Source organism: Amphimedon queenslandica, unplaced genomic scaffold (genome assembly GCF_000090795.2).
Source record: "Amphimedon queenslandica unplaced genomic scaffold, v1.1 AMPQUscaffold_13510, whole genome shotgun sequence".
Taxonomy (NCBI): domain Eukaryota; kingdom Metazoa; phylum Porifera; class Demospongiae; order Haplosclerida; family Niphatidae; genus Amphimedon; species Amphimedon queenslandica.
Window position 1 is genome coordinate 267,797 of NW_003546254.1, and position 15,008 is coordinate 282,804.

Here is a 15,008-nt window from a genome sequence, read left to right on the forward strand (position 1 = left end):
ATGGAGGTTGGGCTACGCCCACGCTTCCGTTTCCAATCCCTGTCATTTAAGGCCTTTTCACACTGGCACAAGTAATGCGCATTGATGCACATTAATCGTGTTCACACTAAAGTGGTTTTCAATTAATGCGCATTGATGCGCATCACTCTCACTTCACCTCCAGAGGTGGATTGATGTGAAGTGATGCGCTTCGATCAATGTAAACCAATGGCAACAAGAACACAAAATGATACATAATTCAGCTGCTAGTGTAAACACGATCAATGCACATTATTTCAGCTGTATCAACAAAGCACATCAAAGCGCTTTGAAAACTGTGCCAGTGTGAAAAGGCCTTTAATATCTATGGCTCCACTCACTTTAATCTAGTAACGCCCACGCAGTTGCTGGCAAAACTTACATTTTCACAAGAAATAGATAAAAATTTGCAATAAACACAATTACAGAGAGCCTTTTCTTTTTTATATAAAATTAAAAATAATATCAAATTAGTCGGTTATTATAGTACCGTAACTCGTAGCCTCAGTTATGGACAGTAGCTTCCTCCCATCACTTCCTTTAACTTCCTCCTCATCTTCTTGGATCACCTGCCACAAGCTATCCCTCTCCCTCAGGCGACCAGTCTCTTCCGTAAAGTCTAAAAAATCAGGCAAATCTTTATCCAACTCCTCCTCACTTGCTTCAGTATTGATTGAAGACTGTGGATTATTCTGGCCATGACCATATAAAGACCTCAAAGGATCATTTGATTGCCTTCTTTTCTTCCTGCACTGTTTAACATTTTTTGAAAACCTCTTTAGTAACTTGGTAGTGAAGTAAATTGTCACCATTACTAAAGGACAGATCATCAGTACATATTGGCAAAGGAGCAAGTAGATGGATATGTCTTCGTACATGACATACATTTCATATTCATTGAATGCCATTAATGAAGATATTGTCCCTAGCAAGCAAAACATACTAATGTTTAGGATGTTGTCACGATTTTTCTTAAAAGGCCTGAAGATAGCAAGTAGGAAAATCATGACAAAGCAAAGAACTGTCTGAATTGAATACTGATAGGCATCATTGGGTGTATAAGCATAGGTTAAGAACATGATGAGTCGTATCAGTAAATATAGTGAAGAGAAAAAACGTCGATCACTAAAAACATTGTACTCCCTTTCTCCTTCACTAGTTCCATCTCTATAGCAGCCATGAAACTGCTGGAGGAACTCCTGCATACGACCCCATGGCATAAAGTTTGCAAAACATTCCCATTTTGTCAAACGGTAACCTAACTGGAGAAAGGATGGAACAACCAAGATGATAGGAAATACAAAACCAAATATCAATAGTACCAGAGCTGTAGCTATGCACAATGATATCATTATTGGGCTTGAAAATGAGACGGTTGAGTCAAAATAAGGCAAATTATTTACCACAATCTCACCTTTGCTGTTATATAGGTAGTTAGTGGCAAGGATATCAAATCCAATGAAAACAACTTTAGTATAGCAAAGAACAATGAAAATAGCAAATGCATTGATGGCAGATGTCCTGCAGTTTCCAATCCTCTGTGCAAATGCGAGACAGCGATGGAAAGGACGACAGATGTACACTATTGGCTTGTAGCCACGGTCATATAGCTTAACCAAAATTGTTACAATCAAAATTAGGAGCAAAGGATAAAATGCTGATATGTATCTCATTAAAAGAACACCATAGAGGTCCATTCCGTGTAGCAAGCAAAATGGTTTTGCTAGAAGAGAGAAGAAATTAAGATTCCAGATACCATATGGAATTTTGTAGGTAAGAATGAGATTTTTCAGTGCAGGTCTGAGTCTTATTAGAATATTATCCAATCCAATATCAAAGCATGTGTTAACCATTTGAGCATAAAATATAAAAGCTGTCCCTGGACCTGATGTAGTCCTTACATCAAAAAATAGCAAAACCCCAAAGAACAGAGTCATTGGCAAGAATTCAAGCGATAAATAAAGAAACCAATTTGCAACAGCTTCATCAGATGAACACTGTATGCAATCATAATAATTGATAGCTTGTGAATAGCCAGACTGACATGAACCACACAGCACGCCTTCTCTGTGGAACGGTTCACAAAAATAATCCCCACCTCGCATCTCTTCCCAAGTAGAAGGTAGTGGAATAGAATGATTAGAAGTATAAAGCAAAAATAGAGATGTGCCTCCAAGTATTTCATTATTACCATTGACAGTATAGTTACCTAACCATGTTCCACGTAACACAGAAGCTTCAAAGGTCCCATTGTTGAATGGACATAAGAGGAGACCTGCATAAGCATTATCTATGCATTTGCAGTCATTACTAGAAGGATATGGAGTAAAACCTGGTCTTCCACAATCAGCTGCTCCTCTTTCTTCATCTAAATGGATAGCATAAGTGGAGAAGGAATTAAACGAGAGGATTATGATGTACACAGCTAAAGGAAACATCATTTGCAAATGCAACGTGTCCTGTCAGCCACTCCTCCATATCTGCAGCAAAACCACACCCGATTATTAACGATCCACGCCCATTTGATCTATAGGCTTTATCAGCCCCACCCTTTTGCTAATCAAAGTTGTCAAACAACTCCCTTTTCTTTCTGTTCCACTCTTTGTCTCTCTTTGCTCGCTATTCTCTCGCAAAATGATCAGAACTACTTCTGAAGAGAAGCCGTGGGGACAAATAATAATGAAAGTTGTACAAATTGTAAGTCTAAAGTGCACCAGCTTTATTTTACCAAAGATTCTATGATTTTACTCATACTCCTTCAGGTCACTCTGTTCCTAGCAATTGTATTAGCTGGTGCTTGGTCTAGTAAAGGTGTAAAGTTTACTGATTTAAATACTGATGGGCTCAATCAATTAACAGCCTTTGAGTTTTTAATTGTGATTGGAGTATTTGGAATTATATGGGCCATAGTCTCACTAGTTGTGTTCTGCTTTAAGCAAGATCTTCCTGCCATTGTGGTAAGATAAAGGACACACATATGACAATAGTGTTTAGCTTTATTGTCTTTTATCGATTCTATAGGTGCTTATCATTACTATTATAATGGCATTCTTTGTTATAATTTCTGCTGCAGTTTTTGCAGCTAGTATACGTGACTTAGCAGTCTCCAAAGAGAACAGATTTTTAGATTTAAACCTTTCAGCACTAGAAGCTGCTTGTGTAAGCCTGAATATGTTGCATTTCTATTCTTATCATTATTATTATTTGGACTCTTTATTTAGTTCTTTGCTGTTTTGGGAGCAGTAGCCTATACTGGTGATGTTATACTTGAGATTATTGCTCTTGTTTTTGCCATCATGAAGGTCGGTGTCCAGAAACTATATCTAGGCTCATGTTGCCTGAACTAATAAGTAATGCACCACTGATTTATATATATAGTTTTTAATGGCTACAGAAATATTCAATAAACATAATGAATTTATTATTATTTATCTGCTCATAATCTTTTAAAGTACCAACTTTCTCATACTACTATCGATATAGTATTGTTATTATTATTATTATTATTATTATTATCGTTATTGTCTTGTAATAAGTTCAATGTAACTAAAAGAGAGGATGACAATGTTATAATTTAGCTATAATTATTTTACTTACCATCTTGTTTGATTGCTGTGCAGTAAGTCTGGCTGTTGCTATGACAGATTGAGAGTTTTTAAGTTCAATCTGACCGGATTTATTGTTGAGTTTCTCTGAAGTGTTAAGACCAATGAATCCAAGCAATATGTCAAAAATAAAAGTGGCAAGAAGGAAAAAGCCTAAAACCTAGAGAAAAGAAATAAGCCTCCTTTTACTTTCTTTATTTCTTCCTCACTGATGTTGCCTTCAATTGGAGAGTGTTCAGATTATTTTGTCTTGCATAGACAGAATTATCTAATATCTTAATGGTGCCACTCATCAATGGGTTTGCAAATAGCCATAGCAAGACACCACCACCTGCCAATAATGTAACCTAAAAAGAGATATACAATGTAAAAGAAGTTCTTATTACCATAAAAAGTGATTTATTGGCAAGAGTAATATTTGGCAAATTTTATATTCAAAGTAATTGGAAAAGTAACTGAGAATTTTGTGCCACATATTATCAAGCATACTCAGATTGAAGTAAATTTTTATATTGGTGATTTCTTTACACAACTGCCAATCACCAACATCAATTCCTCGGCAATAAATCATTTTGTTTAGTATTATTATATTACTAATTGACTCCAAATTACATACACAAAAATGCATATGGCAATGTCTGTCTCCTAAAATAAATTCAATTAGAAATGTTAGCAGCTAGTAGCCTATTCAAGCTGATATTCATACGAACATTACCACTCAATGTAGCTTATTACTAACTTCACTTAATAACTCACTGCTTTTGATGGCAGACGGACACCTGTCCAGCCTAATATCATCAAAATGACCGAGTAAAGGACTGAAGTTGAGAGAACACAAATATAGTAGAAGAAATAATTTCTATAATTGTAGTCATCTTGTCTGATAGTGGTCACCCTGATTCCCTCACTCTCCCAAGTGAAGATAAGAATGATAGATATAGAAGACAGAGTCTGTAGTTGCATACACAAAAATGTAAAAGAGAGTTGCATTTACCAGCTCCAGTAGCTTTGTGATGAATTGAGGAACTGTGAACCACTGTGCTGTAATGTTGGAGAATGTTCTTCTTTTTCTCCTGTTAAGAGACACGGCTGTACTTCTCCTTCCTATAGATGAACCTACAGGAGCAACCATATTTAAAATGTACTAAAAACCAGACTGAGAACAGCTAGCAAGGCCTAAGGAGCAAAGATAAATGCAATTTCGCCAATTTGCACTTTGCAGCTGCTATGATTAATTTCAGCCACGCCTTGTTAGCCATTTCGACTAACATGTGACTTGGGGAATCTGATTGGTCAAAATTATCCACGTGAGATAACTATTCTGATTAGTCAGTTATCTCCTTGACCTTACCTCTGCTGCTCCAAGCCTCCAAGTCCAAGCTTTTTCCCATTTGCAGTTTTTCATTGACTTTGTTTCAGGTAATGGCTGAAGAGAAAACGTCTCTCTTGGACTCTGCCACCTCCTCCATTAGCTACAGTGACTCACAAGGGATAGCCTCCCAGCTGGACAGGTTCATATATATCGTCACAAAGCCCTGGAAATTCGCCGTAAAGAAAGCATACCTCAAGGAATGTCTTGCCGAATTTTTAGGAACATTTCTCCTAGTGGTGAGCCTAGAATAGAGCAATGCATAGGAAATAAAGCCCCGCTTTGTTTGCAGCAATTATAATAATTAGTAACCAGCCCCACCCCTTTTTGCTTGCAAATAATTGTTTATTATTATTATTATTATTATTATTATCTTTGTTTAGGTAATTGGTAATGGTGCTATTGCTCAAACTTTATTGAGCGAACCGCCAGACCAGTTTGGTACATTCCGATCCATTAACATAGGCTATGGGCTAGCACTGATGATAGGTATATATATGTCTGCTGGTGTGTCAGGGGGGCACCTAAATCCAGCTGTTACTCTAGCAATGGCGTTCCGTGGGAAAATGAAATGGCTATTGGTATGATGTCACTCTTGTTGCTGTTGTTTATTGTTGTTGTTGTTGTTTTGTTGTTAGGTGATCCCGTATTGGGTGTCTCAGTTTTTGGGTGCTTTTATGTCAGCTCCTTTTATTCATGGGATATACAATGGTAAGTGAAAGTGAAGAGAATTTGTATGTTTACAAATAGTTTCAGAAATTGTAATAAAAGTAGACAATTTTCTTTTTGTCATTTTTGCCAAAATTTGTACTATAAGTTACAATGCCTTTGTCCCTTGTACTATATAGTCTATAGTACACAGTCTTTGGCCCAATTTTCATTTTCAATTTAATGAAATTTTGCCAAGGACCATGTACTATTATAGTACTTTTGCTGAATTTTTGAACAACTTTATGCAATCTTGATTGGAATTAGTTCAAACTTTCTATGTAACATAGGTACATGTATATGCATCAGAAAATGTAATAAAATTGAGGAATTCTCTACTTGTCAATTTTGATGAAATTTGGCCAAAATCCCTGTACTATAGTACAGGGACTTTTGTCCAATTTTGGAGAAACTTTAAAAATTCGTAAAAAATTAAAATTTGATTGGAATTAGTTCAAACTTTCTAGGTAACATAGGTACATGTATATGCATCAGAAAATGGAAGAATTCTCAACTTGTCAATTTTGATGAAATTTGGCCAAAATCCCTGTACTATAGTACAGGGACTTTTGTCTGATTTTGGAGAAACTTAAAAAATTCGTAAAAAAATTCAAATTTGATTGGAATTAGTTTAAACTTTCTACACAACATAAGTACATGTATATGCATCAGAAAATATAATAAAATTGAGGAATTCTCTACTTGTCAATTTTGATGAAATTTGGCCAAAATCCCTGTACTATAGTACAGGGACTTTTGTCTGATTTTAGAGAAACTTTAAAAATTCATAAAAAATTCAAATTTGATTGGAATTAGTTCAAACTTTCTACACAACATAAGTACATGTATGTATATGCATCATAAAGCGTCCATTTTTATGAACTTTTTTTAATCAGATGCCATTAATGCTGCTGGTGGTAAGACTAATGCTACAGCTGGTATATTTGCAACTTATCCCGCCCCTTATCTCTATATTGGTACCGGGTTCTTTGATCAAGTAAATAATGAAATACAGAAAAAAGCAATTAATCATTTTTAATGTTAGCTGTTTGGGACTTTTATTCTTGTCATTGGTATTTTTGCTGTGACTGACTCCAAGAACTCTGAGGTTCTATCTGGCCTGAAACCATTCATCATTGGACTATTACTGTGGGCTATTGGTTCTTCATTCGGCATGAACGCTGGATACGCCATTAACCCAGCAAGGGACTTTGGACCAAGACTGTACACTGCTATGGCTGGCTGGGGCAAGGAAGTGTTCTTGTAAGTAAAAGACCGAAAGTAAAGTGCCTATAACATCTCATTCTTCCTCTCTCTTCCTTCATCTTTTTTTCTCCCTCTCCCTCTCTCTCTCTCTCTCTCTCTAGATGTGATTTTTGTGGTAACATAAGACACTGGTGGTGGGTCCCTCTTGTTGCCCCAATGTTTGGAGGGCTCATTGCAGCTTTTGTTTATTGGTTTTTCATTGATGCTCATCATCCCAAGGTACCAAAACTCACTTACTTTAAGAATATACTAACCATAAATGTAAGCCTATGATGTAACTAAATAATACGTAGACTTCATTAATTAATTAGTAATGATAATTTTTTTAGAATTATTTTATTTTTTGTTTTTCTTTGCAGGAAAATGATGGCAAATACAAGAGCATCAACAAGGAATAAAAATTGAGTTAATAACTAGTTAATAACTGCTTCTGCTGCTAAAAATGCTAATGCTGGTGCATTGCTAGTTAATTAACTATAATTAACAACTATTGCTGTTATTTTTTTATAAAAAGATTTATTCAAATTACCTGTGAAACATGTGAATTAATGAGGGGGTGTGGTTAGGGGTGTGTCTCATTACATAACATTGTTTGGAATGTAATCGTTTTCAAATTTAATGTCACTCGTTATGAAAGACTTTGACTGCATGTATCCATTAAATTTCATCATTTCAATGTCTTCATTCGTCTGTATGTATCCATTAGACAGAATGGATCCATTTGTTTCCGGGTCTCCATTCATATCCATGTCTCCAGTATTTACCTGTACATATCCATATGATTCTTCACTGGATTCTTCTTTGATGTATTCGTGTGATTCTACGGATCCATTATTTGTTTGTATGTATCCATTAGATGCCTCTGTGGGTCTGTTAGTTGTCTCTACCATGTGACCATTGTTTAGCTGTACATATTCGTGTGACTGTCCACTGGATTCTACCACGGATCCATTGGATTCCACATATCCGTTAGTTAACTGTGTCAATCCATGAAATTGCAAGTGTCCAGGATCATCATTACCAAACCCACTGGAACCAGATGACACAAAAGATGACTCATTACTATCCTCACTGCTAACGACGGTATTTTCATCCCTGGTTCCACCCAGTTCGTTACCATCTTCTTCTGTACTTTCAATCTCTTCATTTTCATTTTTGTGTAGGTTCTCATTCGAGGCTGCTGTGACGACACTCTCCTTGTCCCTAGTGTCAATGTGACCTCTCGTGCTGTAGTAGCCGCCCTCCAATGGGGTGTACACAGTTTCCATAGATCCCGACTGGAGGGAGAAACCTTTCAAGTCTTCAAAGAAAAGCTCCTACCAAAAATAGAGGAAGAGGAGGAGAGGGTGGCAAAGATGGTTACATGTTTTTGTGCAAAGGAGGTGTGCTGTGTGGTGCGTGGTCTAAAAGTTCAAAGTAAGCTGAGGTCAAAATACCAATATGTGTGCCAACCCTCTCTTCCAGTTGGCAGGTCTGGGTGTCTGGCCATGAGATAATAATAATAATACAGCAAGTGGATTCCATCATTAGTGAACTATTGCTTGTTTTGGATACAAGCTTGGCTTTTGTTTTTATTTACTAGAATTCTTCTATATCTTTATAGGCTTCACCTTACGTTGCAATGTATGATCGCTTGCAATCAATTTTAAAGGTTGATTGCGTTATATAGTTACTGTTTAAAACTTACAATTCTTGGTCCATCCATTAGAATGAGATCTGTAGTTAGCTTTGATCTATTTAAATGGAGTACATGCCATTAGATGGTTCTTCCTTTTATTTCTTTTTACTTACCTTGATTTTTGTTTTTTCTTAGCTATTAGTAGTAGGAGGAGGATCACAAAAAGACCGCAAACGCATAGCAGCATTGTTACTACTGAACTGACAAGGACATAAATCAAATCAAGTGAACCTGCAATAAGACAGTTCATAAAAGATAATCAATGATAATGACCGCTCACCATTAGCTAGTGTAGTTATTGAAGGGACAATTGGCGAGGACATTGATGGAAACAAGCTCATGAAAGAAGTAGAGACATTGTAGCTTTCTCTAGTTCCTGAAGTTTCACTTGTTTTTGAAAAGGATGACATCATTTTTGAATCATCAAATGAGGAGCTAGATACAATATATGTACTGCTAAAGCTAGCAATATCTTGAAGAGAAGAGGGTAAAGGAGATATGGTGGGAAGCAGAGAAACTGAAAGAGGGAAAAGAAAAAGAAAGAGAAGGGAGAGAGTTAATGATTGTTCTACATTGATGAACAGGGACTGTACGATTAATAATGATAAAGCAATTACAATATTAAAGTTAACTATAATCACTTATTGTAATCCCTTTCCTTACACAATTAAAAATGAATTAATCCTGACTAACCACAGGATGATTGCTATGCATGCAACTAACCTGGAGCACTACTGGAATAACTTAATGATGATGATGAGGCCTGCTCTAGGGTATGTGCTGCATAAAGAGAAATCATAACACAATCAAATTGAAATCATCACTTACTAATTTGTGTAGGGCTGGTGCAGTTCCCTATATGAGGAATATTTTTATGGCAGTACCAATAAGCATACGCAATACAACCACCATATGAACACACAACATCATCAAACTCTCCAATATGTCTGATTGATTTATTCCCAGATGATCTCTTGCCTTGAATTAGGCAATTGGGATAATCAGGAAGCTGAGACATGGAGAGAGAGTGAGATAAATGATTAGCTCCCATATAATCTTATTATCATACCATTTCTCCAGTTGTTACATTATAGCAGGTTTCATGAAGGTTCAGATCATAGTTTGTACTGTCCTCATTTTTGTTCCAATGTATGGTTGAATTATAACATGACAATGATATATCAAAAATTCCTGTATCTTGCAATTGTGGATCATCTACAATATAAAAGACTTGTTTATACTAAGTAATGTTAATTGCATATTCTAATCAGTGCTGCATGCCACAGCAATGGTTGCACATGATGTTACCATGGCACAAGCCAATTAAGCTAATGAAATTTCACGAGTCATTGTACACGAATATGTGAGTGCAAGTGATAGGCATCATATAAGAAGTGTTTGCAGACAAGAATGCAGGTCTAACATCCTCTTGTGACAGTGCAACTGTCTTAGCCGTCTTTTGAAGCTTATACTTGAACTGAACATTAGAGGAAATGTTGGTCTGCCTTTAGGCAAAAGGTTTGATACCAAAACTAACTATACATGCATAAGTGGCTTTGATAGTAGCAAAAACAACTCTGATTCAGTGAAGTGGATTAGTGTAAACGGGGCCTTAGACATGGGGGAATCAGTTTCCATTATACAAATGCTATGAGTGCTACTTATAGTCCTTTTTTGTGCAGATCAGTGGCAAATCTAGATCTGTTAGATAAACATGATTTCATCAATTTTATCATGCACTCTTTAGACTCACTCAGTGAGTGATAGTGCTGAGTCTGTAGCACAATACACACTGTTATGATAAATAGTTTACATTATAAATGAACAATCATAACTTTGATCATAAAGCAGACTAGTGGCAAAGACACGAAAACTTACCGCTACATAGATCGAAGTTACTAGTACAGCAAATATTTGCTGATGAGATGCACATGCAGCCGAATAGAACAACATAAAGTGCCAGAAACTCGAGCTTCATCACAAAGATTAAGACCGAAGGGAGAAAGGAGAGAGAGATAGAGAAAGAGAGGAAAAGAGAGAAGGGTCTTTTTGCTCTTTGAGTTCTTTTGCTCTTTTGCTCAGTGCTTTTAGCTATAAATTAACTAGCCTTAGGCCTTCTCTGTCGTTACCACGCCTTGCTTTATCATTGCATGCATTTTTGTGGTTCACACTTTGAGCAAAGTTGCTTTGAGTCAAAGATAATAATGCCGGTAATTGCATATCTACGTCATCCTACATCCTAATGCCAATCAATTTTCTAAATTTTTGAAGAAACTTTACAATCATTTTCATTTCAATGGGCTCAGAGCTTCTACATATTATAGTCTAGGAATTAAATTTTGTATAATGAAAATAATTTGATAAAAATAATGTAATAAAGTGATACAAAATTTGATTACAAGAACAAACAGCATGCTATGATAGACTATATTTTGTTATGAGCTAATCTATTTTTCATCATCAGTACTTGCTGTACCATTAGTAAAACCGGAATCAGTACTCGAAGCTAATGACAATAGTTTCATTTTATTTATATTGTCAGTAGAACTGATGGAAATTGAACAATCCTCCTCAGAAGTACTGAGTGACTTGCAACTTTGCTCTCTATCTCGAATAAATGTTGCCTCCAATTTCTGTTTGTCATCAGTTTGACTCTCCGGCAATAATTTGTTATTTGTTACATTACTAATGTTCTTTTGAGCGGGTACAATATTAAGCAGAGGAACTTTCTCTCTTGCTGCTGGAGGTGGTGGTTGCAAATCTTGGATGACTGTAACAATAGACAGTGTTGAGGCTCCGAGCTCAATAAACGTGTAATCTGACTTCTACAAAGAACAGATGGAATGAAAATCATGCAATTTTGTAGCTACATGTATAATGCGTATATTGTCACATGATCTGATGGGGATTTCCTTTTGATATTACGTAATGCATTGGAATGAGAAGGAACAGTTTGTATAATCCAGTTATGAACTAGATATGCATACATTTGAGTTTGTTGCTGTTCCTTAATGCATTTAAAATTGGAAGCAAAGGCATTGTTGCATGTAATGATATGCAGGAAGTATACATGCTTGGATGTAGGTGTGTAATTAAGGAAGTGTACCAAAGCGTGTCTTATAATAGTTGTTTACTTACCAAATCTAAGCTTGGAATGTAGTAAGGCTCTTCCTCATCTCTCCTGTAATAGTACAATAAATACAGTAACTGTACAATACATTATGCTACATTTCAATTCATAGCTCATTAAGTACAGTAGTTGGTCAACATATGGGATACCAATGAAGCTAATTAGTTAACGATTTACCACATGCAAATTGACTGTTTGATTGTAATTACTAGGAATTTGGGAGGGCTTCCCTGCTATTATAAGAGCAATAAATTATGTTGACTCTCTATACACACTTCCCCTCTTATATACCTTTTATTGTATCTTCTCCAATAACCAACACTAAGTAATATCAGCATTATTATAACAAATACTAGCAGTATCAGAAAAGCTAGGCCTGCTGTTAAGGTAGTTGCAATTACTGGATCAATAGTCTCTGGAAAAGGAGACGTTGGCAAAAATGGTGGAGGAAGTGAAGAAGGAGAAGCTTTCAAGGATGTTGCATAATAAGAGCTACCTAAAAGGATAAACAAAGAGCAATAATTGTTTGCAATCTCTTGCATTTAAAATGACATCACATCCATCTCTCTATTCAACACAAGCAGTATGTTAATTAATGTAGTTCTAATTCTTTTGTATTCTATGTCTTCATTTGCCATATGTATTGGACTGTTTGGGCTCACTTTTGGATAATCTAATCACTGAGTCCTTTACTCGATATAGCTTCCACCAATTTACTCATTACATCCACTCACTCTTCCCATTCAATCATACAGCATTACTCCACACTCACTTGTTCCTAATGGATTGCTAATAGATTCTGATTTTATTGTGGTGTGAGATTCCCTTGCAAAACTGGATGTCAACATAGAAGCTATAAGGTGCAGGTGTAGTGCAATGCTTATGCAATCAATCAACTTACACTCAGTGACGGTTGAAGTAACAATTATTGGAAGAATTGACTGTTGAGCTACATTACTACTTGATTGAATTAGAACTTCACTGCTGCTGCTAATAACTTCACTACTAGTTTGCAAATCTATTCAGTGCATGAAATGACAGAATGTCAGTAAAACTATACTCGTAGCTTTTTCATTTTCATTTACCATTTCTGCATGTTCTATTAACAAATGTGCTCATATTATACCAGCAGTCGTCGTAAGAGATGCACCCACTAAACACGCAATAGTCTGCAAAGGGGAAGACTTCACTTTTAGTTATCAGAGACGAGTGATTCAAATCTTTGCTAAAGTATTGAATGAAATCAGAAACCTACAAATAAATAAATAATAATGAATGCTAGCCTTTTAAAAATGCATTATAGCTTACTTTGCTTTCATTCACATAGCATGTATATTCAAGTGTTATACTCGAATCCTCTGCCGCACTGTCGCCACTAGTATTAGTAGACCATGCCACTGATACAGCCTCTCCTCCAGAGTGACACTGAACTTTATCATATCTTAGCAACTGAGATGCTTTAGGGCCATCATCACCTATAATGGTACAAGGAAACTGTAATTCAAGTTTGAGGCTTAATTTGATTTTTAGCAACAACATTGTAATCACAAATAATAAGAAAAACACTTTCACTATTGTAGTTTCCTTAACTGTCTTTGCACAAGAATTGATTACTTAGTATAGATCAATACGATGCATGCACATTATTATGTATTAAAAATTTAATATTAAAACTAGACTATTATGCATGTGCATCAAGGCTGTGCTCAGTAAAGGTCTACTATATATATATACATAGATCTAACTCAGCCTCTGCAAACCACCACTAAACAGAAAAATGGCTAACAGCCAAAAGGCAATCAGTAATAATAATAGAGCTACTTATGGCACAGTTATTATAAAGTACAAATGGTTATTGTTGCTGTTTACAAGTTGAGTAGCTTACCACAGCTATCATCATAAGCTAAGTCGCTGCAAGACTGAGTTGAAGAGACCGCTCCCCAAGAAGCTAAAACGAAAATAACGAAGACCAGCAGAGAAAGAGAGAACGAGGTAGTGAAGGCAGCCATCATAATTGAAGAATAACAAGGAGATCTAAGTCAGTGCTTTATGAGTCTAGACGGTTGGCGGGGCTTTATATCCTAGCATAGCAGCAATTATTGCGAGTGGGCGTAAGTGCAGCAATTCATTAAATTGGCTTCTTTTACATTAATCTGTCATTAGTTCACGCAGCATTTTGTTTGAAGGATATAATGGCAAAGCATTTTCATGCTCCTCTTGACTCTGTAAGCAAACGTGATGAGTCTACAGGCCTACATGTATCCATTAAAATAGCAACGCCCACACTACGCATAATGTGTAGCAATTCATACAATTATTACGTATTAATTAATAACTATGCAATACAATGCTACTATAATAATGAATCATAGTAAATTGGTAGTCATAGAGATGCTCCACTTCTCCTAGCTATAGGAACAATGTCAGATTGTCGTCATCCACTAAAGTTCTGAGTCGTACATTACTACTATACAATAATAATAATAATACTAATAATAATAATAATGTTAGACAAGAGTAATGTCACAGTAGGATGAGTGGGAAGGTACATGTATCTAATGGTTTCTTGTGTAAAAGCAATAATAGCTATTATTGGATACAGTGTAGCCTCTTTATTAAGAATACTGTTTGGCCCACACTACCTGTCCATAATACATGTACAGTGTAGCCTCCTTATTAAGAATACTGTTTGGCCCACACTATCTGTCCTTAATACATGTACAGTGTAGCCTCTTTATTAAGGACACCATTGGGCCCACACTACCTGTCCTTAATACATGTACAGTGTAGCCTCTTTATTAAGGACACCATTGGGCCCACACTACCTGTCCTTAATACATGTACAGTGTAGCCTCTTTATTAAGGACACCATTGGGCCCACACTACCTGTCCTTAATACATGTACAGTGTAGCCTCTTTATTAAGGACACCATTGGGCCCACACTACCTGTCCTTAATACATGTACAGTGTAGCCTCTTTATTAAGGACACCATTGGGCCCACACTACCTGTCCTTAATACATGTACAGTGTAGCCTCTTTATTAAGGACACCATTGGGCCCACACTACCTGTCTTTAATACATGTACAGTGTAGCCTCTTTATTAAGGACACCATTGGGCCCACACTACCTGTCCTTAATACATGTACAGTGTAGCCTCTTTATTAAGGACACCATTGGGCCCATACTACCTGTCCTTAATACATGTACAGTGTAGCCTCTTTATTAAGGACA

General features: G+C 36.2%; 6 protein-coding genes across 7 annotated transcripts in view; 3 read left to right on the plus strand and 3 right to left on the minus strand.

Moving 5' to 3' along the window:
- Positions 1 to 421, plus strand: part of LOC100639894 (mitofusin-1-like) — a 5,547-nt gene extending 5,126 nt beyond the window's left edge. Inside the window, exon 12 of the mRNA XM_003383479.3 lies at positions 370 to 421. Within this exon, the coding sequence (XP_003383527.3) occupies positions 370 to 421 (52 nt within the window). The remainder of the gene's footprint in view (positions 1 to 369) is intronic.
- A 2,132-nt stretch (positions 422 to 2,553) lies between these two features.
- LOC100635977 (uncharacterized) lies at positions 2,554 to 3,489 on the plus strand. The gene is made up of 4 exons (XM_003383451.2): positions 2,554 to 2,715; positions 2,781 to 2,975; positions 3,040 to 3,177; positions 3,240 to 3,489. The coding sequence occupies exons 1-4, from the start codon at positions 2,653 to 2,655 to the stop codon at positions 3,363 to 3,365; spliced, it is 522 nt and encodes a 173-aa protein (XP_003383499.1). The 5' UTR covers positions 2,554 to 2,652; the 3' UTR covers positions 3,366 to 3,489.
- LOC109590504 (uncharacterized) lies at positions 3,398 to 4,830 on the minus strand. The gene is made up of 5 exons (XM_020006409.1): positions 4,618 to 4,830; positions 4,380 to 4,574; positions 3,833 to 3,970; positions 3,616 to 3,783; positions 3,398 to 3,564 (listed from the first exon to the last, which is right to left on the minus strand). The coding sequence occupies exons 1-5, from the start codon at positions 4,753 to 4,755 to the stop codon at positions 3,556 to 3,558; spliced, it is 648 nt and encodes a 215-aa protein (XP_019861968.1). The 5' UTR covers positions 4,756 to 4,830; the 3' UTR covers positions 3,398 to 3,555.
- Positions 4,831 to 4,938: 108 nt separating this feature from the next.
- On the plus strand, positions 4,939 to 7,503 carry LOC100640021 (aquaporin-9-like). Its single transcript, XM_011411356.2, has 7 exons — positions 4,939 to 5,231; positions 5,376 to 5,573; positions 5,631 to 5,703; positions 6,597 to 6,697; positions 6,746 to 6,963; positions 7,068 to 7,185; positions 7,326 to 7,503. Exons 1-7 carry the CDS (start codon positions 5,046 to 5,048, stop codon positions 7,362 to 7,364), a joined length of 933 nt encoding a protein of 310 aa, XP_011409658.1. The 5' UTR covers positions 4,939 to 5,045; the 3' UTR covers positions 7,365 to 7,503.
- Positions 7,393 to 10,701, minus strand: LOC109590517 (uncharacterized). Its single transcript, XM_020006419.1, has 8 exons — positions 10,523 to 10,701; positions 9,714 to 9,859; positions 9,473 to 9,653; positions 9,368 to 9,424; positions 8,925 to 9,161; positions 8,758 to 8,875; positions 8,654 to 8,699; positions 7,393 to 8,282 (listed from the first exon to the last, which is right to left on the minus strand). The coding sequence occupies exons 1-8, from the start codon at positions 10,620 to 10,622 to the stop codon at positions 7,545 to 7,547; spliced, it is 1,623 nt and encodes a 540-aa protein (XP_019861978.1). The 5' UTR covers positions 10,623 to 10,701; the 3' UTR covers positions 7,393 to 7,544.
- Positions 10,702 to 10,981: 280 nt separating this feature from the next.
- Positions 10,982 to 13,988, minus strand: LOC109590534 (uncharacterized). Of its 2 annotated transcripts, XM_020006437.1 has the most exons (8): positions 13,660 to 13,981; positions 13,083 to 13,249; positions 12,860 to 13,025; positions 12,676 to 12,792; positions 12,547 to 12,627; positions 12,066 to 12,270; positions 11,783 to 11,825; positions 10,982 to 11,469 (listed from the first exon to the last, which is right to left on the minus strand). In XM_020006437.1, the coding sequence occupies exons 1-8, from the start codon at positions 13,784 to 13,786 to the stop codon at positions 11,092 to 11,094; spliced, it is 1,284 nt and encodes a 427-aa protein (XP_019861996.1). In that variant the 5' UTR covers positions 13,787 to 13,981; the 3' UTR covers positions 10,982 to 11,091. The 2 variants fall into 2 exon arrangements, with proteins under 2 accessions (XP_019861996.1, XP_019861989.1); XM_020006430.1 differs by having other exon boundaries at positions 12,547 to 12,792; positions 13,660 to 13,988.
- Between the last annotated feature and the right edge of the window lie 1,020 nt (positions 13,989 to 15,008).